At 37.5% G+C, this 24,729-nt stretch overlaps 1 protein-coding gene across 2 annotated transcripts in view; it reads right to left on the bottom strand.

Moving 5' to 3' along the window:
- Nucleotides 1-24,729, bottom strand: part of TUBGCP3 (tubulin gamma complex component 3) — a 77,011-nt gene that overhangs the window by 35,678 nt on the left and 16,604 nt on the right. For both annotated transcript variants that reach the window (XM_083363108.1, XM_083363107.1), the window contains exons 4-11: nt 23,541-23,618; nt 22,098-22,303; nt 19,418-19,590; nt 10,941-11,059; nt 10,201-10,326; nt 7,147-7,215; nt 6,159-6,291; nt 3,303-3,469 (exon numbers count right to left, since the gene is read on the bottom strand). In XM_083363108.1, the coding sequence (XP_083219234.1) occupies nt 3,303-3,469; nt 6,159-6,291; nt 7,147-7,215; nt 10,201-10,326; nt 10,941-11,059; nt 19,418-19,590; nt 22,098-22,303; nt 23,541-23,618 (1,071 nt within the window). The remainder of the gene's footprint in view (nt 1-3,302; nt 3,470-6,158; nt 6,292-7,146; nt 7,216-10,200; nt 10,327-10,940; nt 11,060-19,417; nt 19,591-22,097; nt 22,304-23,540; nt 23,619-24,729) is intronic.

The following is a 24,729-nucleotide window of genomic DNA, read 5'->3' as shown; positions in this document are numbered from 1 at the left end:
ATCAATCCAGAGATTCATCCTGAAGTCAAGACCCTTCTCCCCAGATCTGAGCAGAGAGCCATCATGGACTGTCACCGCTTTGAATGGTTCTCCAAGTAGACAAGGCTTGTACGCATCATTGCAAGGTTAGTCCATATTGCACAATGCTATCACATCAAATCTAGTGACACTGAACGTCAAGGCTGGCACCTATGCCAAAAACCTCTCTCTGCAAAAGACAACTGCTTCTGGAATCGATGGAAGATGGAGTATCTTTCTCTTTTGCAAGGTCGCAGAAAATAGCAACATCAGAACCCTAATCTGGAGACCTTGTTCTGCTCAAGGACCAACAAGCTCAAAGAATTGACTGGCCCAAGGGTCTCATTGTGAAAACCATTCCCAGTGATGATGAGAAGGTACGTAAGGTGGAAGTAAAGGTTGCAAAGCAAGGCACCATAAAAACTTTCATCAGACCCATCACAGAACTTGTCTTGCTTTTGCCCCTTGAGGACTGAACTCGTCACCTTTCCTGGTTGGATCCTGACTTCAAGAAGAAAAGTGATTTGAACTTTAATTTAGACTATTTAAGGCCTGTGACGGCAATTCATATTATTGCAATATGTATGCATGTTTATTTCTTATATCTCTCAGGTTTTCAAGACAAGCAAATCACAAAAATATATTTGCATTTGAATAACTACCGTTATATGGTTTCATAGTGGTATTCATAATACCAGACGGGGAATGAGCTGCCACCATGTGGTTGTTTGGGGAAATTATAATATGCTAACTTGACTTGGTCAGCCAACCCCTCCTACTCTGTGACGTGCCTCCTCCTTCTCCTGACTCTGTGCCTTCACCCCTCCCCTTCCTGGGACGGACTTCCTCCTTCTTCTCCCTCGGTGATTCTCCTCCTCCATAACCGGCAGATACACATGCAGACACTGTGAGTCATTACTGTCTTTTGACCTTGAAAATACCGTCCATGCATCATCTACCTCACCTTCTCTGCTGTAATCTTCTCTGCATGCAAATAAAGGTACTTCTGGATGATAAAGGTACTTTCATGAGTTCTGCTATCTGGCAAGGGCTGTTAACAGTGATAATATCCGCCTATACAGGCCAAGCACAGGGGTCTTAGCAAGGGGATAAATCATTAAATGATCCAGAATAAAGATAATTTAATCAAGAATGTAATGCAATAACATTTATGAAGGATTTGCTATTAGAATAGCAGTTATAAAGAAGAAAAGTGAAACACATAGAAAAAAATGAGATATACAAAACTTATCACCATAAAAAAATGAGATATACAAAAATTATCACCATGTCAGTTAATGCTTACTTGGGTAACCTTTAGCATGAATTACGGCCTTACAACGTCTTCCTATGGAGTGAACTAAGTCCTTTAGTTCTGCAGCTGTTATAATGTGAAACCAAGATTGAATGATTGCCTATATTAACTGGGTTTTATTGCTGGGTTGCTTCTGACTAACAAGTTTCTTTAGTCGGCTCCATAGATTTTCAATTGGGTTAAGGTCTGGACTATTGTAAGCCGCCCTGAGTCTTCCGAGAAGGGCGGGATATAAATGGGATTAAAATAAATAAAAAATAAATAAATAAATATTCCCAGGCCATTTCAGCAGTGGAATATGAGTATCTTGAAACCACTCTTTGCACACAGCAGCAACATGATATGGAGCTGAATCCTGTTGAAATATAAATGCTTCATTGTCTTGGAAAAGATCATGTGTGGAAGGCTTCAGTTTGGGCTCAAGTATTTCATTAATGTATTTTTGGCCATTTATATTCTGCCCACACCTTTTGATGTCATACAACCCAGATCATAACACTGACTGGGTGTTTCACGGTGCACGTAATGCAATCAGGATGCTTCTCCTTACATATTTTATGCCATCACTTCCAAACAGGGAGGTCTTGGTCTCATCACTCCAAATAACACTGTCCCATTGTTCCTCTGTCCAGGTAACATGGTTTTTAGCCCAGTTTAGTCTTTTCAACCTTTGTTTGAGAGATAAAAGTGGCTTTTTTTGTGGAATTCTAGATTTTAGGCCAAATTCCTGCAGCCTGCGCTGAACAGTCCTTGCAGTCAACTTCACATTGTAATGTACCATTTAATCTTGTATACACTCAGATGATTTTCTTCTGTCACATAGGCACAGTCTCTTAATTCTTCTATCATCACTTGCTGTTGTGCACCTTTTCTGCCTTTACCAGTGTGGTTTTGTAGTGACTGAGTCTCCTTATACCTCTTCAAAAACTTAGAAATGCCACCTTTGGTTAGGTTTCCATCATTTTTTCTTCTAATTTCTTTATAACTGTAGCCTTGTTCACTTAATAATACTATTTTACATCACTTTCTGGGTGACCAGTCAACTCTTTGCACCATTACTTTAATTTTATTACGTTTTACAAGCTCACTAAATGAAAGAACACAAAAAAACTCAACCAACACCTGATTGGCTCTCTAAACACTCATGCTCATTGGCTACAATCAGATGAAGGAAAGCTACCTGATATCAACCTAAGCAAGTTGTGCTTCGTCTGGTATTTGGCTATAACTTTTCATAGAATACAGATAATTGAACAAACTGTTGCCTTACATCAGACATGTCAAACACAAGGCCCGGGGGCCGGATCCGGCCCGCGAAGTGGTTTCATGCGGCCCGCGAAGCCATCCTGGAAACAGTGAGGGAACGGCCCCCACTGCCTTGGCCCTGGCCCAGAGACCCTCCTCCTGCCAGAGACCCTCAGATCTGTCCCACTCCTGCCCAGGCCCCCATAGGCACCCTTGATGCGAATGATGTAGAGCTGGCCACACCCACCCAGTAGGCCACACCCACCCTGGCCATACCCACCAGGCCCCCTGAGGGCAACCGCAATGCTGATGCGGCCCTCAATGAAATTGAGTTTGACACCCCTGCCTTACATTCTTGATTAAATTATCTTTCCATTGATATACTTTATGGTACTACTCCAAAAAAAGGTGGTGTTATAAGCCATCAAACCTCAAATGTACACTTTTCCCAAAAGATTTCCACAATTTTGGCCATTACTGTAGGTCCCTGTGGATTCACGATGTTGCAAGATGTAGTGCAGTGCCATATTGAGTTATTTAAAACTTAAGTTATTAATTGTATTAAATATTAGGTTTATTTTTAAATTTCAATAATATTTATAATAATTTAATAATCATTAAATGAATGAAATAATCATTTAATAATAAGTTTAAATTAAATATTAAATTTATTATTAAGTAAATATTAGGCTATTTCAAAAATAACTTAGTTTATATAACTCACTTCATGGTATGTGTCCTCCAATTCTCCATCATAAATCCAACGATAAAGAAAATTCAAGATGGGATGTGATACAAGGCCAAGAATATGTTGCACCAAGGATTTCATGTAGGGATCACCTGTTTTACTATAGGCATGAACAGCTGATGCAAGCTCACCTCCTTTTCTTCCTGGAAAAATACAGTGTATAAAGTTTGATTTGGTGGAGAATCTACTGAGATTATGCATAATAATCTGAGATATCTTCAATATTTCTCTACTGAGCCATTCCTAAATAAATAGCTAGGGATGAAATTCTGAACCAACAGTATAGGCTAGAGAATGAAGCCTCTGTTTCTCTACCTCTATACCCTGGTGCTATTAGCTTCTCTTACGTAGCTGATTGGAACTTGGCATAAGGCACCCAATGCAGCACAACCAGGTAAGAATCTTTCCTGAAGCCATTTAAGCAATTGATTGCTCTCTGTAAAGATGAGGGTAAATTTCCTTCTTATACCCTCTGCATTATAAATCCAGCCTGCTTTTCCCCACCATTTCACAACCTAATGGCCTGCTCAGTGTAACTCACACAATTATTGACGTAATTATTGCTGGGAAATTCCAGTTCCCAATGTACTTTCCACACAGTTATCCTCTCCATCAGCCACAACCTTTCATTCCATGTACATGGAAAGACCAAAATTATCTGGAGCAGCAGGAAAAGGAAGAATGTCCCACTCTGACTCCCCTCATAGTGGCAGGCATGAGCACACACACCCCATTCCTCTTCAACTGAAGCTCATGGGACATCTGCATTTTCAGAATTCTCCCTTTCACCTTCTGTGGTCTCCTGCAATCCAGGGGAAGGTGAATCATGGAGACAATCAAAGTATCTCTGCACCTCAATCATTGAACAAGTAAGAAAGATGCCCTGACAAAAATATGAAGCTTTACTTAGGCAAAAGGGGCAGAAACAAGGTAACATTTGGAAGTGGTTCAGACAAAGGCCTCCCTGGTTCAATGGAGTACAAGAAAGGGAGGAGACACAGGACAATTTGCAAGATTTTGTTATTTTTGCCAATCTCAGTAAAAATAGTTTTAGCCTTCCAGTGGGGTAGATTGCTTGGTTTGCTCAGCCTAAGGGGATGAGAGCCATCAATACCAGGTGTTCCTTGTCTCCAGAATTAGAGTCTTTAGTAGAAGGCTTTTCATGTGGCCAGTTATTGTTTCACTGGAAACAGTAAGAGACATGGTATAATGGTTTTCAGACAAGTACCTAAACAATGACCTAAGCAAGTCAAACCTCTGCAGAACACCCACACACAAACACGCAGGTATTTACGAAGTTTAGTCTCCTAAACCAGGGCTTTTCAACAAGTGGTACGGGTACCACCTGTGGTACATTGGGACCTGGCAGGTGGTACACGACCATCCTAGAAAAGTGGTAGTGGGGGAGGGGAATGAGCTGAACTGGAGGCAGCACCGCAAAAGCCTGAGCAAGAGATGGCTGGAGCTGCAAGGCTGTCAGGGCTCAGCGGAAGCGCCAGCATCAGCGTCAGGCTCCAGCTGGATCTTGGTGCTGATCCTGGCGCTTCTGAGCCCAGAAGAAGCATCGATCAGCTGGAATGTTGCAGCATCTCCAGGGTCTTGTGATTTACATCCAGATGCTTGGCAACTGATTCATATTTATGACGGTCACAGTGTCCCAGGGTCATGTGAAGTGACCAAAACCTGCTGCAACCACACAGCAGATGGGGGGAATAAAAACCAAACACCCCCATCCCCGCTGCCAATCCTCAACAGAAATGCTCACAATGAAAACCTCAGACAGGAGGAAGAGCGCCACCGGGCGGGCAGGCAGGTGTCTTGCTCGGCTGTGGCTTGGGGGGCACTTTTTTCAGTGCCATTGTAACTTCGAACAGTCACTAAGCAAACTGTTGTAAGTCGAGGACTACCTGTACTTCATAACTTTTTTCCTTTTCGGGGGAGGGGGTCATCAAATTTTTGACACCTTGCTAGGTGACTGGTGGTACTCGGATGTTGCCATATCCTAAAAGTGGCACAATGGGTGAAAAGGTTGAAAAGCCCTGTCCTAAACTATGCCTATGAGCTGAGACAAAAAGGATCAGCACGAGTGTTTCAATTTTTTTTAAGATGAAAAACTTAAAGAGTATTAGTGAAAGATACAGACTGAAGGACAGAAGGGAAAGGGAGACATTCTTGAAATCTTTAAATACATTAAGGTTGAGAATAAAAACATGGGGCATAACTTCAAATTGACAGGAGGAAAGTTCAAAAATAATGTTAGAAAGTATTACTTCACAGAAAGAGTAGTAGAAGCTTGGAACCAACTTCCTGTGGATGGTAGTGGGTCAATCATCAGTAACTGAGTTTAAACATGCTTTAGATAAACACGTCTACCTTCCAACAAAAAATTAAAAAATAGAAAATAAAAAAACTTCAAAGGGCAAACTCAGTGGACTATTAAGTGTTTTTTGGCTCAGTTTTCTATGTTTCTATACAAGGGACATAAGAAGTTCAATATCTGACTGACTGGTTCAGACTGATCTTTGATAACAAGAATGGATTCTTGGGAAGAAATGATCACTGAGGAAAGGGAAAGTATAGTGAAGGATGATAGTATAAAATAAATTCTGCTCTTTCCCTTTATTATTTCATGCTCTTCATTTTCATTACTATTCTTTACTCCCTTTCTGCCTTTCACTCATACTTGCCCCAAAAGCAATAGTGTGATGTGTATGTATGTATGTAAGACTGTAGTCCTGACAAATCATCTAATTGAAAGCTCGTATTATTGTATTATCAGTATTATCTTAACATTCATTTTTATTTTATGTGCAATTGGAAATATTGTATTACCATGACAATGATCAACAAGAGCTGCAAGAGTTTTCAATCTTATTTTAGGATCATACGTCCAGACTAGCAGACGGCGAAGTGTTAAACTGCTTTCAATCCCCAAATTTACACCTTGATCATCTTCTACCTGCAACTGGGGGGAAAAAATCAAGAGATAAAAAAGAAGTTTTACACCAACATTCTATCCATACCAACTCTGAAATATATTGCACTGAATTTAAATGGGATTTAATCCGTTAGTGAGAGAAAATTACTTCTTCAAACCTTCCTCAATCAAGAATGAAAATCTCTTGTTTTATTTTAATCTGAGTTTTTAATCTCAATTTGAGCCATGCATTTATATATTTTACTTGATTGTTCACTATATGATTGGGGGTTTATGTGGAAAATGTATGTGAGTGTCTAAAAACATGCTTAGAATAACACATTGGAGAATCATGAGAACTCACATTTATGAAAATATATAAAAGAAAATCAGAAAGCACATACACAGGAAACTACAGATAATAAGAAATAAAGTTTTAAACCCCAAATGTTACAATGATTTCCTATAAAATAGTTGTTCAATGTTTCTGCAATAATAACGTTTTAATATAATTCTATACACATTTCATGTTATATAAATACAAGAAAGATTATAAAGTGGATTTATTAGTTTAATAGCTCAGAAATAATAAGAGAACTGACCATGCACAACAAAGTGACCAATATGTGATACAACAGAAAATGGGTAGTGAGAAATTATCAGAATTATAATATTTGTTTTCCCAGATGTCATTCTTAAGCAACACAGATTAATAACTATTTACAAATTTATATTAGAAACTATAGCTCTTCAGAGATCATTGTACTATAACTCTCAACATGCTGATAATTGACCAAACTAGCTAGAGTTGCTGGAAATAGAAGTCTCAATTCCTCTTAGCATGTAAATAGCCAATTCCTGAAGTACAGATGCACAACCATCAAATTGTGTGGACTTATTTACCTGTGAGTGTAAAACAGACAATAATCTATAGTATTCTTTAAGCTCTTGGTTTAAGGCAGCACAAAAACTCTAAAAGACAAAAGACAAAAGGAATCAAAACAATTGTTATACTTTAATTACATTACAGAGTAGTCTGAACAATTATAGTCTATTGATTTTAAATATGTTGGAGGAAGTAAAGTATCTGATTTCACACCAAGATGTAGAAGGAATTGGCACTTTCAATGCACTTTCAATGCAATCTGGAGAGGAGTACAATAACCAGCATAGGAGATCTTTTCAGTTGAGATGAAGGGAATTAACTGTCTTCAAGAGGTTGGGGTTCGTAATTTCATTGGTTGGGGTTAGTTTGTGCAACATATGTTGGAGGTGTTAGGTAGGCCATTCTAATGGAAAGGCCAATTTGGGACTGAGCTTCTGGCTTACCACCCTCATCCTAAGGAACAGGTGGTTATATTGCTGGCGCCATTGACCTTAAAAGTGCTGATGGTGAGTCACACATCTATTTGTAATAAATCCATCCTCATCCACGATTTAGTGTTGAATGAGTCAATGGTGACAATATTGTCATGTCACTTATCAGGTTCTTTGGCAGCATCAGCATCATGGCCATTGGGTTAGGAATGGCTCTGATAGTGAGATAAACCTTGACTGTGACCAGGCAACCTTATGGAAATATTGTGATGTGAGGCCCATATGATGCTGCTGGATGGGAAATTTCTATGGTTTGGATTATAACAATGATATTAAATTGTATAATGCAATTCTCGGCCATTGGGGAGATGCTGTTCACCCCCTTTCCCAATGCCTGGAGGCTGACAGGGTCTGGATGGGAGAAAATAGAATGAAGTAAATCTCTGGTGATGTAGAGAGGAGAGGGAGATGATCTTCAAAAAAAGTGCATTTTTATGTGAGCCACCAAGAGTACTTTTTGATTGCAGTAGCAATAAAAAAGAAATAAATGTTTTCAATAAGAGTTAAAGGATTAGATGACTAGAAACATTAAATGAAATATTTAAAGATTAAATATATTTTTAATTATGGTTAAAAAGAATAAGAAATTTTGAGAATGAATATATATTAGCTTAGGAGGAATATATATTTTAAGTAGTATTATTCTTTTTATGTTTCTTTACTCTTGCTCTCTTTTCCTTTTGTTTACTGTTTTTACCTATTCTTTAAGAAATATAAAAGTGTTGAGATGGTTTATGTGGGAAAAATAGATTTAAATCTTTAAATGTAATTAACTGTTGAGAAAATCTTAACCAGCAAGAATACTTTGAACTTTAGGGGAGAAACAAATCTAAATAAGGACTGTAACAGGATATAAGATGATTATATAGAAAAGTAATATTATATTGATGTCATCACTATTTGTAGGAATATTGGGGAAAATCATATATGCAACTGCTATTTATCAAAATAATAACAACTGTATTATTTCAAGGTTTACAAAGAAGACATTTTGGGGGGAAAGGGGAAATCAACTAAATGTACTATGTGGATTATGGATTATAGAAACCAACTGGAAATTATTTTTCTTTATAAATTTAAATCCAGCAAACACACTGTTTACCAACTATTAAGTGATTTATGTTTAAAAAATCAATAAAATATATGGGGGGAAAAGAAGTATGCTATAATGAACTGAAGGAAAAAAATTATTCTCATTTAACTTTCACCGTGTAATTTTTTAAAAGCCAAACAACTAGAAAGAAAATGCCGTAACTTAAATATTTACTTAAATGTTTAAGCTGTAATCTTTAGAAGATTGGTAGATGGGGAGGCAGAGAGAAAAGGCAGCCCATGTGCTACAACAAAGTGAAAACAAAGTGCACAAATCATTCTCCTTGACATTTCCCCTTTTCTCATCTCTGCTGTATTGTCAGAAAGATCTACCAGCACATCCAACTTCATGTTACCATAGAAGCAAAGGAAAGCTGCTTTACAAAATCACATGAATATTTCCCCCATATATTTGATTTTTTTAAAACATAAGTTTAAGTTCCCCTTGTTTAGTACCTGTAATTTGAAACAACTGTAACTTTAAATAGTTGGTGAACAAGTGGTCAGTCAAATGAGAACTAAACGGTACCTTCACTTATAAAAGGCAGAAAATTACCGTATGTTAACAAAAAAGGAGCAATATACTGCTTTATGTTCTAAATCTTCCCCATTCTAGTTTTTGCTGAGAATTCTGGAATAAAACCACTCCTTTAAAGGAGAAAGCCTGAGTTAAACTAATATGTCAGATTTTAAGAGATATAATAATACAGAGACAGACAGACATAATTGCCAACGGATAGTAATAACACTACCAAGACCGATTACTGATAAAAGTGTTCAAATTAGGAAAAAAATAACTCCACATATCTAACCAGTGGGAAGGAAACTGCAAAGATAAAGAGTAGACATTTTTAACGCATCATGTCATCTCTACTGAAAGAACTCAAATTGCCAATTGTTAAAATAAATATTTTTTAGTTAGCTTCTGTAATCTGCTGTCCTCCAGACACATTAAACTACAGTTTCCACCATTACCACTTAGGGGGATCATCCAGAAGCCAAACTTTGGGAAAATTGATCTGGATCATTCTTCGTTGAAGCAGAGCCTTTTCAACCAAACTGGAATTGTGTGTTCAAGTGTAGGTCCTGCAATAAGAGCCAGCCTGAAAAGTCTCCCAAATATATAGGATGCTTTCTTCTCTTGCAGGCTGGACATAGAAGGAATCAATATTTTGACAACTCTTCTAGTAGGTAGTCTTGATTGCTAAACTAGATATCAGAAATGCCATAGCTCAACCCTCAGGTACTTCACCACTACTACCTGTGTGCTGAAGGGATGTGCCAATTCAGTATTTTTGGTCTCTTCCCTGAGAATATCAGGGACATATTAATGGAGGGACTATGTATCCAATCAAACCATCTTTGACTCTTCATGCTCCCCTGGATTTTTCTAGTTGACAGTTTTATTCTATATAAATAAGTAACCAGTGGGAGGTCTTGTTGTCTCCCAGCAGAAATAATGAAAGAATTCTCATTTTACTCACATACCTGACCCACCAATCCAAATGCACGGTCCATGCTTCTCTGGTCGGTATATTTTCTTATTTTATTATGCAGCCATCCTAGCTCAGCGAGCCGGCTTGTGGTATCTCTGAGAGACTTACAAAGATTTGCCTAAAGAATTAAGGTAAATGCTAAGTAAACAAGCTGCAGAACTTCACCAAGCACACTAAGAAATAAATGTCCACTTAATCTACATACCAGTATTTGGTTTCTTTTTTAATTATTTTAATCTTCCCCATTATATCGTGATGTTTGTAGTAATTCACATTTAGTGTATTTAAAATGGCTTGAAATTGAGCAGATTACTTGAAGAACTTGCTCCTGTATAAACCTATATTGTATCTAAGATTCATTACTGGAAACGTTTCCACAAGGTCAGCCAACTGTGGAGATTTGGCGGACAGCAACTAAAAAAAGGCCATTTCTGTCTTTACCTCTATATTTGGATGCCAGATTTTTATTCCAAGGTCAGCTAATATTACTTTTCAGATTGAATTTTGCTGCTCTTTTAAAATATCTGTACATTTAATGCATGTCTGATATTTAAGTATTGTTTTATGGTCTTTTTATTATTAACCACGTTGGATATCAACAATGAAAGAATTTGACAGAGAATGCTTTTGTAAAAAAAATGCTAAAATGAATAATACATTACAATCTATCCACATAGGCATAATCAAGTTTCATCTCCCCCATCTACACTATGTCTAATAAGTTAACAGTACCTTTGCATCTACTTTGTAACAGTTTTCTGAATTAAACATCTTAATGATTTTGCCATCTATTCCCTGGAAAACATATAAAATGTCTCTCACAAGATATGCCTCGGTTATTTCAACAGATCCTGTAAAAACAAAAAGAAGTCAAGACAGTTCAAATTTTTGTCTAAATATATTTGTTCATTTTTCTTTCATAATGACACAGTATGGTAGTGTCCACAGGCTAATTTCAGTTTGAATGTATTTTGATGCTATCACTACTTTAATAATCTTTGACATATATTAAATTGTAAAAACACTAAATTCCAATATACATGAATATATATCTGTTATGAAATAATTTAAATTCAGAAAATATTAAACTTCTGGTGTTTCTTAAATATCCCCACTTCTTTCTTCATCCATCTATCTCACATTTAATTCCGGAAAACTGTACTCAGTAAATCATCATATTCTTTACAAAAAAAAACATCTAGATTATCACTGGATGTTTCAATTTCCAAATATCTACAGCATTTAAAAATTAAAGAACACTTAGGCTTGTATTTTTCCCAATAGTCCACAACACACTTAATATTTATAATATTCATAAAATGCATATGGTGTCTTTATAAATATTCTTTAACTGAGAATATGAATGTTTTCAGAAGCAGTTACAAAATATAATGGTAGGATGTATCTCTTTCTTCTACTACGTTTGAAAGCTAGAATGAGGTTTTTTTTATTGGCATAGTTTAAACATAGTAAATTAAGATAATATTTGTTTGACACTGCTCCAATGCTTTATCCACATCACAGAAACCAGGGTATCAAGTGGAGATACTGCCTAAAAAATAAAGCAATTCTATTACACTTTTGAGCCATAAAGTCAGCAATGGAAGGTAGCAAAATAATAAGCACAAAACAGTTTCTCCTGAAAGTCACTAAGCATATAAAGCACTCTACAAGATTATTTGCAGCAAGCATTGAACAACTAACTTCCCTTCAATTTTTTTAATTGACTGGGTTAACGTAACCATGACATGATTTATTAGATGATTTCAGATACTTTACCATTTGCTTACATCTTTTATTTATTTATTTATTAAATGTATTGGTCAACCATCTTACTACAGGGTAACTCCGGGCAGCTTACAATGTTAAAAGAATAAAACCATAAAAAGCTTATAATATGAACAAAATACTATGAAAATACAAATTATCAAACCTAACTAAAAGGTGGGATGGGAGGAAGTTGGATGAGCAGCGAGAAAAGTGGGATTTGTTATTAATCTATCAATCACTTCCCCACTGCAGCCCCAAGTCAACTGGCAGAGCCAGATCTTCAAGCTCTTGTGGAAGGTCAGGAGGATTGAAGCCAACCTCACTCCAGGGGACAAGATGTTCCAAAGGCCAGGAGTGACGGCACAGAAGGCAGCCGAAATACTAATCCCATTGGGATGAGACAGTCCCTCAAGTAACCTGGATCCATGCCATAATCTTTTGCAATTAATTGGAACAAATTTGACTTTATTTTATTCCTAGCAAAATCCAGCTGCTGGATAATACATAGTTGTTGGCTCCATTTCTAAAATTATAATTTGAGTCATTAATTAGGCACTTCATACTTTAACGTAAGCAATTTATTGCTACCACATTTTTTAAATGATGCAAGCACACACAAAGCTTATGATGTTAACCTTTAACACAATTCCTGAGAAGCGCTTCTACCTTACCTACTCAGTTCTTTCGGAAACATACAAAGACTAGAAGGAGGCAAGATTAAAGAGAAAGCTAATTAGTGACATCATCAAATGATATCTTTAGGAGGAGGAATCACTATTTTACCGAGAATTATAAATAAAGGTTTTCAAACAATGAAAGAAATCCTTCGGGGGGAAAAGATTAAGAATAATATAAGCCCTTTTCTAGCTAGTCTTGAGAGTGGTGATTATGAAGAGTTGTTTCTATTTTAGAAGCAACCTTATTGTGTCTGTGTCATTTTGTGGATGTTCTGCAAGCATTCCTCCCTGCTGATAGATGTAAACACTAGCAAATTTAGCTATTCTTCTACTACAGAATCTACACCTTGGTCCTATACAACTCTCAGGGGAATGTTGACTTTTCCTGGATTAGTACAGTTGCTTGTTTTATCACAATCTACTCCTGGAAATGTTACTATGAAAAGCAATTCACATACAAAGCTCCCTTGCTTATACAAAATTATAGTTGCATGTCTCCTTGAATTATATAGTCCATGAGCTTTCAAATGTGGAGCTTACATCATAAATAGTTTATGCTCCCAATGAACAATACACTGTTTATATCACAACAGGTAATCCTCACTTAAAACTTAGCTGCCATTTGAAGTTATAGGCACCTCCCCCCCAAAGGTACTTATGACTGTTTCAAAGTTACAGCTGCTGCAGCACCCCAACAATCATTAGCCCTGATGATTGACTGCAGTCATAATTTTGGGGAAGGAGAGTAGGCCATTCATCCCTGGGCTGCTTGGCTGCTTCACAGAAGCAGCTGCCATTTTCAATGTGTCCACAATTCCTTGCACCAAAATGGCAGCCACTTCTGGGAGGGCACCATGTAGCCAAAGGACAAATTTGCTTCCATAAAGCACTCTGCACAGCAGAGGAAACCTCCGGAGCTCCAGAGACCTTTCAAAGCTAAATGCAATGGATGACGGGGAGGAGGTCAGGAGGAGTCCCAAGCCCTGCTGGAATCCAGTATGGGAGAAAAGACTTGCAGGGGCCCAGTTGGGGGCTAAAGTAGGCCCAAGGATTGTGGGGACCCAATGGGTGAAAAATAGAGCATGGGGTATTTCAGGGGGTGCAGTATGCCCATGGCAGGTGGACCTCAGCCTGCACTATGCTTCCTAAGACCTCTCCTACCCAAGACATGCTCCACATCAGAGAGAATAGGGGATGGCGGTCATTAAGTGAGGCTTAATGTCCATTGCCACTTGCAACTGTAATGGGCAAGCTTCATTACAGTCATAGGTTGAGGACTACCTGTAACTTCAAATATAATTACGTCACTGTAATAACTTACAGTTTTTATTCTTTCTTTCTTTCAAATCCAAAGTAGGCTTATAGTGCTCTAGCAAGTGGGATAGAATGAGGGGCTGATTATATATTATTCCAAACAGTCTTCTGCAAGGGACTGTATCCCTTTAAAGTTCTTTTAAAGTCTTTCTTTTTCAGATTACAGCCGCTCTTCCCAGCTGAGGATGAGTAAAGCGATATCAATCTGGCTTCTTTTATTGTTACCACAGTAAATCAGACTTAAGTACCCATATTCATTTGTCTAAAGCAGTTTTTTCAGCTGCCTTTCAAAATACTACTGGATTGGAATGTAATTTCCCAACATAGTTTTTCCATCCCCATCTTACAAAAACATTCTATTTTTTTTCCTGTAACCTTTTGTCCTGAGAAGTATTTGTCACTAAAGATTAAGATCGATACAGAATGTTATGCATGTTTTATTATATTCTAGCTTTTAGTGAGAGTGCTGTACTGTCCCTTTGTTTATTTATTATTTACTTATTTGCAATATTTGTTTACTAACCCAATTGCTGGAAGGAGAAACAACAGAACAATGTATGTTTAAAATGGATCAAAACTTACATATCAAAGAAGGATGTCCACAATCAATTAAAGCCAATGGCATAGTGGAATAAAAATATTTTAACTATCACATGGAATGCAAGGAGAGAGAATGTGGCCCCTACATCCAGGGGAAGCATACTGCAAAACATGGGGGTTACTATAGAGAAAGCTGTCTGTCTGAGTCAGATATCTCATATCTCCCATGGAGAGAAGAACCTTATCAGACCTTAAGTTACAGATTGGACTGCAAAATCCACTTTGGAAAGGAAGTGTGTTGGTGTAAGCTGATGTTACAATGCATAGGGCTTTACCACTTATTGCCTACATTTTGAATTGGCACCAGAAATTACCAGTGTAGCAACCTCAGTCTGGCTGCTGCAGTCTAGATCAATTATAGCTTCTGTATGATTTCCAAAACCTGATCGATGTACAGTGTATTGCAATAGTCCGACCACATGGTGATCGAGGTATAAGTTATTGTTTCCACATAGGGTTCCAACTGCTGCACTATATGGCTGAGCAAAGGACCCATTGGTCTTCAAGTCATGTTCATATCCAACAGGAGCCCCAGTTGTGAGCCTACTTTGAGGAACGTAAGTCTAGATAGAGTAACTATTGGGACAAATGTTACTGATTGTCCCAATGCTTAATGGTGAAAAAGTATTGATAGGATTTCATCTGAGTTTGTTTCACATCATGCAGATTCTTAATGTCCAAATTCAGATAGTCCTCAACTTATAACCATTCAATTAGTGACCATTTGAAGTTACAACAGCATTGAAAAAAGTGATTTATGATCTGTTTTCACACGACTGTTGCAGCATCCCCGTGGTCATGTGATCAAAATTTGGGTGCTTGGGAACTGGTGTGTATTTAGGACAATTGCACTCTCCCAGTGTGATATGATCACCATTTGTAACCTTCCCAGCTGGTTTCTGGCAAGCAAAGTCAATGGGAGAAGACAGATTTACTTAACAATAGTATGATTCATTTAACAATTGCAATGGCTCTCTTAACAACTGTGGCAAAAAGGTTGTAAAATGTGGTGCAACTTACTTAGTAACTGTCCTTCTTACCAACTGGAATTTTTGGCTGAATTGTGGTAATAAGCCGAGGACTACCTGTACCAGTTCAAGATTTCAATTAAAGGCTCAATCTGGTGTGGAAATGTGTAATTGAATATAACCAACATACTAAGCCGAATTTTTCAGCCCACTTTTTGGGCTGAAAAATTCCACTTCGGCTTATACTCCAGTCAACAAAAAAACTTACCGAGGACTTGTGCGCGGCCGAGGCTTTGGTGCTACTTTCAGAGCCTTCTCCGCTAATCAGCTGTCTGCCCATCAGCTGTCCATAGGGATGCTGCAAAGCTCTCCTTCTCTAGGCCTTGGACTCCCTCCTGGCTGAAGAGTAGATGAACCAAGCCAGCAAGGAGACAAAATGTTTCTGCAGCTGTTTTTCCTCTGAAGTTTTTTTTTTTTTTAAAGTAATCTCCGAAGGTTATGCCAGAAAATGGAGGACGCTGGGTCTTTGCAAGCTTTAGCTGTCCGCCTGGCTGCCTGAAGGCCGCCCTTTTCAGGCAGTCTGACAGACAGCTAAAACTTGCAAAGACCCAGCGTCCTCCATTTTCTGGCACAACTTTTAGGTCTTTGCAAGCTTTAGCTGTCCGCCTGGCTGCCTGAAGGCCGCCCTTTTCAGGCAGTCTGACAGACAGCTAAAACTTGCAAAGACCCAGCGTCCTCCATTTTCTGGCACAACTTTTAGGGATTTATTATTATTATTCCTACTACTACTATTACTACTACTACTACTTCAGGAGTAAAAAGTTGCAGAAAAAAATTCTCTCCTTACTAGCTTAGTTCCTCTACTCTTCCATCTGGAGCCAAGGTAAGATTTTAAAAAGGGATATTGGTTGGAAGGCAGAGGGAGAGTTTAGTTTTAGCATCTAAAAAAAAGGGGGGGGAAATCAGCGAGTACATCCCAACCAGCTTTTTATGTTTTTGTTATTGAAGAAATATGGGGGAGGGGGAGGGGTTCTGGGGTGGGTTGGGGAGGGGATAATATTGTAACTTCAATAAAAATTTTCAGTAAAAAAAAAAGAAATATGGCTTTCTGGGGGAAGGTGGGGAGGGCGTTAAGGAAGGAAAGGGTTTTTGGAAGCTCGTCCTGAAGCTGCCTTTTGTGCAAGGGGCCTTTTCTCAAAGCCTAGAGAGGCAGCTTTGTTGCCTCCCCGTAGACAGCTGATGGGCGAACACCAAAAGCTCCAAAAGGCTAGGGAACTAGTCCCAGAACAAAACGGAGACCTGCCTGGCGGCAGAGGCTTGCAGAGCGCGGATCCAGCCTCCGAGGCATGCAGAACGGCGGATCGGCTTATACTCGAGTCAACAACTTTTCCCAGTTTTGGGGGGTGAAATTGGGGGTCTCGGCTTATACTCGAGTCGGCTTATACTCAAGTATATACGGTAATCTCTCCCTGGGGCTTCATACAGAGGTTGAATAATATGGGAAGCACACTGAATCCTGGGGCATCCAACATTCCAACATCCCGTGACTGATCCTAAATTCTGACTGACATGAATTCATATGATTCCTGTCTTCTAGGATTCTCTACAGGTAGATTCCCACTATTTTCTCAACATACTTTCCCAAAAAAAGGGAAATTGCAGAAAGGGACGAAAGTATCAAAAATGTCCTCTACCTACATTAGTTCTGTTAGTGCCAGTGCTGGGAAAAAAAGCTTCTCACTTTACAAGAACATACATTCACTCCTCATTTAGTGACCATGTTCTGCAAATTTGCCTGAGTGCTACCATCCATTCAGATAAAGTTCTCTCATACAGCTAGGCCAATGTTATTCTCACTTCAGTGCATTGTCAGGCACTTGAAATTTGATGTAAATGTGCACAGTGGTCAGAAACGGAACTTTTTATTATGTTATTGTATTTCAGAATGGTGACTAACTGAGGTAGTTGCTAAATGAGAAGTGGGTGCATACAATTAGAATAAGGAATACAAAAGGGTAGAAAGAAAAGTTGAAATTCTTGAACTTGAAGCGAAATGTACCAAACTGGATGTTTTAGGAATGAGTGAACATAGGTGGTCTACTGGAAGATCACTGATATTCAGGGTATGAATCCTTATAAAGGAATAGAGGGAGAAACAGCAAATGAAAAAGATGTTTTAAAAAGATAAAGAGATCTGAGATGAGATCACTAATATTTATATATAGCTAATATCCTATCCAACATAAAATGGAGAATGGAGACAAGAAAGAAAGCTGATTTACTTTCGCTTTTCTAGTTACAATAAGGGAGCTAGTTATTCTTTTGAAAAAGTTTTAAAGAAATAAGCTACTGAAAAAATGAACTTGGAAATTCAGAATATAGAAAGGGAACAGCAAAGGAATGTGTATTCTCCATATATAGCACACTATGCAATATGTCTTTATATTATAAATATAAACTTACAGGATTGGACAAGATGTCAGCAGGAAAAAATGGAGATTAAAATACAAGCAATTTCAGATACGCAGATGACATGACTTTGTTAGCTGAAAATAAAGATGATTTATAAGAAATATTTATGAAAGAAAAAATGGAATGTACTATAACACTTGCCTATTAAGAAGACAGTTAGTATATGTCAGAGGACTGGAGGACAATGTGAAACTTCACCTCACATTCCTCCTCCACTTCACTAAGTTGCCAGCTAGACTATATTTTAATATCAGTTATAATAGACTGGCAGTTTTACTCATCTTCCTATCAGTTGGGGTTCCAGAGGACCAACAGAGCTACATTTAGAGCTATGTTCAGACAAATTATAATCTGTCACTTATGCAATTTAAAATATGGCTAATGTTTCCATTCCAGATAACCATCTACATTTGCTGAAACCTGTCAAGCGGTGGTTTTTTCAATCTAGGGGGGAAAAATGTCTGTAGAATCTATACATGGATGGAACCACTTGGATGGATGGAACCACTTGGAAGACTTGATACTGAAGGACATTGGGGCTCAGCTTCCAGGGCAACATAAATTATATCAATGTATTTTTCTGCTGATTCAAAAACAGGAAGAATACACATTAATGGAGCCATGATAATTCAGTGTCTGGAGACTACAGGGTCAAGATGGAAAGGAGCAGATTCATGCTCAATCCTAGCAAAACCGAACGGCAAATGAATTTTGAGACCTACTAAATTCAAAGACTTCTATATTTAGTTCTGACTGGGTAGCATTTTTCCATAGACATTGGATCAGAAAGATGTGTTAACCCATCTGGTTTGACTGTTCTGATTGTTGAATTTGCCTCTTGAACAATCTGCATTCTGTTTTCTTGCATCTTATTACTTTTTACATTTTATTATTATAATTATATATGGAGTCATTTCAAAAGGGCAGCAACAATTTAACTAACTAAATATTACCATGACTGCAAGAATAGCCAGTCAACTGATCCTGAGCCAAACAAAGACTAATATCTCATTAAGGAGATCATAATCAAGCACAAATTCACATACTCATGCAAGTGATATGAATGAAATAGGAAAAATGATTATATTTGGCAAGGCTGATGGAAGTACCAAAAGACAATGGAGATTACGGAAATTTACTTCAAAAAGATACGAGTTGCTGCAGGAGACTGGTCATGATGCCAAGCAATTTTCCATGCAGTTGCCAAGAGCAAACATAATTCAGTAGCGTTTAAGCAACTAATAAACATACTAGAACTTATTTCCAAAGAATTATATTTTAAAAACTTCATACTAAAGTTTTTAATATGGACAAAATACATGAAGCCCCCAATTTGACAATTGATTTAGGCTCTTTCACTATGAAAGTTTACACACACTGCAAAGTCAATGAAATACATTTCGCTTACCACTTATGTCACCCTCCCGCCTTGATCTTGGCTGATTACGTGAAACCGCAGTTGACAGGCCTTTTGAGGTAGAATTCTGTAATGTAGGCTGGCCTGCAGTTAATGTCCAAGCAAGCCGTGTCCCCAGCTGTTGTCGGAGGCTATCTCCTACTCCCGTACGTTGATAGGATTGTCTAAGAAAAGAAACCCTAGGTATTAATATAATAATGATAAAATGGTAATAAAATACATGAAATGCTTCAAATATTTTTGCTTTCTATGGCTGTCCAATGATATTCCACAGCTAAGCCTAATTCAAGCTTTGCAGACAGAAAATATACAAATATATAAAAAATATCATCACTATAAAAGCAAAGGATTTCTCATGTGTTTCCTTCATATACAACTCCTAGCTGTATAGCCCTATAGTGTAAGAGGAAGCCTCGAAAATCTTTAATGTTCAGCAGATATATTCTCTAGTATATTAAATACAATACCGAAAAAACATATTCTCATCCCTTCAGTTGTTTGCTACCAAAAAAGCTATATAACAAAATAATGTCCTTTAATGGGACATTAGAGACTGATATTTCAAATGCCTTCTGAGAGAAACTGTCTTCCACACTGAATTACTAAATTTAGACCTGCCAAGGCAAGCTTCAAAGCTTTGTTTTAATGATTACTTGTCTTTTTTATATGGCTGTAAGGTTTTTATTTGTAAGCCACCAAAAATCATTTAGGTGAGGAGGGCAGTGCAGAAATTTGATAAATAAAAAATAATAAAATAATTTCTAGTAGACCTCCTCTAATATGTTAGTAAACTTATTTCAATCCTGCAAGAAAGCCTATTGTTAGCAATGGAAATGTCTCTTATCCAAAAGTTTGTATATGGTGCAGATGAGAAATAGTCACCATACCTGGGACACTTGTCTCTTACTAGCTATATTCAAGGTCACGTTGCTAACCTATCGTGGGGAAAAGACTGAGAAATTCTCAGGTTCTCAGACTAAGAAATCAACTAAGTACAAATAGTCCTCGTTTATCAACCATAATTGGGACCAGCAACATGGTTGTTAACTGAAGTGGTCGCTAAGTGAACCCGTGATTGTGCTTATGATATTACTTCAGCTTTTCTTTGTTTTAGAGACCCAAGAGAGTCATAAAGGCAAGGTCTGGTTGCAAATTATTTTCCAACACCATTGTAACTGCAGTTGTTAAGCAAACCAGTAGTTAAATGAGAACTATCTATAATTACCACACCACTTACCATAATAAGTAATGTATTAAGTTTATCAAACTGAAGAGATTTATCAACAAAATACTGCACTTTCTAAATCCTGTTCATAGGCTTTGAAACTTAGAATGCATTCAATAATAAGCCTCATTAAGGCCAACAAATATATTTTAAGATAATATACTGAAACACAAGATTTTCTACACTGCTGCCGTGGAATCATTCTAAGCACTTAACAATATAGATTGCATATTAAAATAATTCTTGAGATCCTCATACACAATCCACAACAATTTAAAATACAGAAAAAACCTAATCTGAAATAATTAATTATAATAAGTTCTTCTAGACCTTAAGAGGTACCTCAATAATAGACTATATACTGGTAAGTCCTCAATTTATGATTGTTCACTTAATGACATTTTGAAATAACAATCAGCTCCAGAAAGGGTGCTTTATGGCTATAAAAGCACTCACAACTGTCCCAAAATGTGACACAGACACTCTGATCTTGATCTGGGTGCTTGACAATCTGTACACATTTAAGTCTGTTGCCAAATGCCCTGTGGCCATGAGATTCCCATTTGCAATCTTGCTGGCTTCTCCAGAAAGTCAATGAGGAAGTCGGCAAGAAAGGTTGCTGCTGCTACCAACTGCCTGACTGCTGTTCCTGCAACCCGCTGAAAGATTTCTACTCTCCTTCATGAACAGAGCTGAAATTCTTCAGCTGGCAGCTCTTTCAGCCAGCTCCCAGAGATGAGAGGGAGCTGAAATCCAAGCAGAATTTTCAGTCCCAGAGCAGAGAGGCAGAGCAGTAAGGTAAGGAGCACAGGGTGCTTCAGGTAGGTGAGGAAGGCTGGGGGAGGTTCAGCGCAGACACAAGTGCTCAGGGCTGAAAATCCTGCTTGAATTTCAGCAAGGAGGAATATCAGCTCCTGGGCAGGAAGGCAGCGCAGTAAAATAAGGAGGGCAGGTGCCTCAGGGGGGGAAGGAAAGGCCAGCACAGGCTGAGCATGAGTGCCTCTCTGCTCAGGGACTGAAAATCCTGCTCTCAGAAGGTTAGTAAAAGTTTTAGCTTTTTAAGACTAAAACTGAATAAAAAGAGTAGAAGATCAAGATAAGCAGAGATTAACCACTGGAGTAACACCAGACAAACAATCAAAGGAACAATCAAACAGCAAACAACAGCCTAATCAAGGAACTAGCAAAAATTTCCAACACTGATAGGGCAAGTTATTTTAAATAAAGAGATAGCAAACCCCACTCCCTTGTAGCACTGAAGATTTTATCTAGTCTGGTAACAAAACATCTGCAAGCAAACAACCAAGCTCAGAGAGCACAAAGCACTCTATTGTGAATCTGAGAGTCATATTTAAAACATATTGTGACTTCAGAGTCACTCTGAAGTCAGGCAATGCAGAAACTGAATTAAATAAAAGAATAAATAAAATGACACATTTCCTTTACCCTGGAAGAAATGTTGGTGGAGTTGGCGTTGGCCCATTTGGGGCATATATCCCTATACTACTGATCCCACTGCTTCCCATACTGCCAGGCTGGACATTCCGGTCTTGATAATTCAGAGGAAGGCTCTGAGGTCTAGCATAGTAGTAAGGAGTTGAGTGAGCATCCCGTGGTAGAGCTTGAGCAAAAAGAGCAGCAAAATTTGAAACCTTGAAAAAAAAAAGTCCACATTTTAAGGATACCTCATACGAGAAATCATAACCTAAAGCATCATCCAAATCGGTGTTTCTTACACTGTTCTGCAGAACACCAATGGTAAAGATGAGCCATAAACAACTCCATAATCCAGCAAAATGGTTTTTATGTTTTACCTTATTAGCTTAACATTATTTTATTGATTTGCTTATTAGATGTTTATGACAGCTTTATTACTTTATAAGTAATGTAAGACAGCAAATATCACAATATTCCTTCCACTTCCTATTTTCCCCACAACTATCCTGTGAGGTGAGTTGGGCCGAGACAGCATGACTGGCCCAAGGACACCCAGCTGGCTTTCGTGCCTAAGGCAGGACTAGAACTCAAAGTCTCCTAGTTTCTAGGCCAGCACCTTAACCAATACACCAAAGTGGATCTCTATTATCCTATCAGTGAATAAAAAAGACATTATTGCAGCTCTTTGTAACACCAAATGTAAAACAAAAAGAAAATATATCTGAACTTTTCGGATTAAATTTCAGAGAATGCCAGCTTTTTCAGCAACCACCCAATATAACCAGTAACAAAACTGAAATAGGTGGAATGTTATAGCTTAACAAACCTCATGCAGATGATGAAATAGGTCAACAAGTCAAAATATAGGTATTTCTCACTGAAGAAAAATTGATATTCTGACCTTGAAATTGTTTAAGAAGCTACTAGAAACCTGACTGTTGTTTTCATTAACTATGTATCTAAAATAAGTCAACTAACTTCTCAGTGACAACTGACTAAATATCTACACTGTAGACTGCAGAAATGTCAAACACATTTTTGTTCCTCGTAAATTTATTTGCTAACATAGATCAATTGATGCCTTTTGCTAGCTACCAGGCCTATCAGGCACAAGATTTCTTGTAATGAAAAAAGAGGCTTTTTTTTTTTTGCAGTGGCACACCAAGTATGACATACATTCAGAGTATTACTTGCTACTAATTTCAGTGAAGTTTTTAGGCAGAAGAATATATTAAATTATTTAACCAGTCATTTAAAAACATTTTAATGTTGTTAATCAATTAAAACTCACTGTCTTGTCATTTAGCTCATAAGAATGCCAAATCAATGAAATTCAAACACTTAAGAAAATTCAACGTCAAAGTTTATAAACAAAAATTAGATTTTAAAAGTTAACATCTACATAAACAAATACACACATATTTAATAAAGAAAATTAAAAATGCTATTTGCCTTGTTTGACTGCTTACGCGGATCTTCACTGAGACTAAGCAGGAGGTAGAGGACTGACCATCTGTTTTTCAAAACGCCCTATAATAACAGGCAACAATTAGATATGACAACCAGACTTCAAAATATAAAAATATCACTTATTCAGAGCAGAGCAAGTATTGTATACCTTATCATTTCAGAATAGTATGAATAGGTAACCCCAAGTTCCAAGAAATCTAACTAGGTATTTGTTTATTTCTGCAAAACTGGTCTTTAAATTCTACAGCAGCAGCCAATCACTCAGCCAGCTTCAAAGAGAATAAATCACTTACAGACACACAGATCTATTGTCAAAATCATTTTGGGTATATATGTGTACATATGTGCGTGCGCATGCACAGACACATACACTTTAAAGTATCAGCAATTGCCTCCTTGCACCTTTTGTACTTACAAGGTCTCTTTGGCTTTATACACAGCATTGGCTTCAAATTATTTCATTTCCACCTTCTACATTTGATGGTGCTAGTAAAACCAAGTGGACAGACTGTGTAGACCAAACTGTTTCAATGAACGACCTATCACAGCCACACAATGAACTCATATCAAGCATCAGTAATGGAAGGATTCCTACTAAAATAAGACATGTCCTTGCCAGGACATTCCAAGTTGATAAATTATGAAAACTAGAAAACTAAAGAAAAGACCAATAGTTCTCTTTGAGTCATTAGCTGCTCAGGTGCAATTGTATTACGCAGCCTTTTAACTATTTTCAGAATCTCAAAATCTTTTAGCAGCCTCCTCTACTGAAAGAAATAACTCAACCATGCCAAAGAATAATTAATTTACTTCTGTATATGAGGTTTTAGTTGTATAAGATTAATACATTGTCAATTATCATGTACAGTATGTTTAAGGAATCCTAGACACAATGTACCAAAAAAGAATTAAAATAAAACCAACATTATTTAAGGGACTGAAGGAATATATGATCAATTAATCAATATACATTAACTTAAAAATAGAACAGGAAGATAAGTTTAACATAAAAAAGCAAAATATACCTTGATGGTCTACGACCTTTCCATAAAAAGTCATTGCTATTCATTTTATTTTCATAACAACAAGATTTCATTACAGTATCACAGAACATAAGGGAACACAATACATTTCCAAGACTAAAAACTATGATCAAACTGGTATTGCAAGG

The sequence above is a fragment of the Vipera ursinii genome, assembly GCF_947247035.1.
Source record: "Vipera ursinii genome assembly, chromosome: 4".
Taxonomy (NCBI): domain Eukaryota; kingdom Metazoa; phylum Chordata; class Lepidosauria; order Squamata; family Viperidae; genus Vipera; species Vipera ursinii.
Note: the sequence above shows the minus strand (reverse complement) of the source record. Positions and strands in the feature narration are given on the sequence as shown.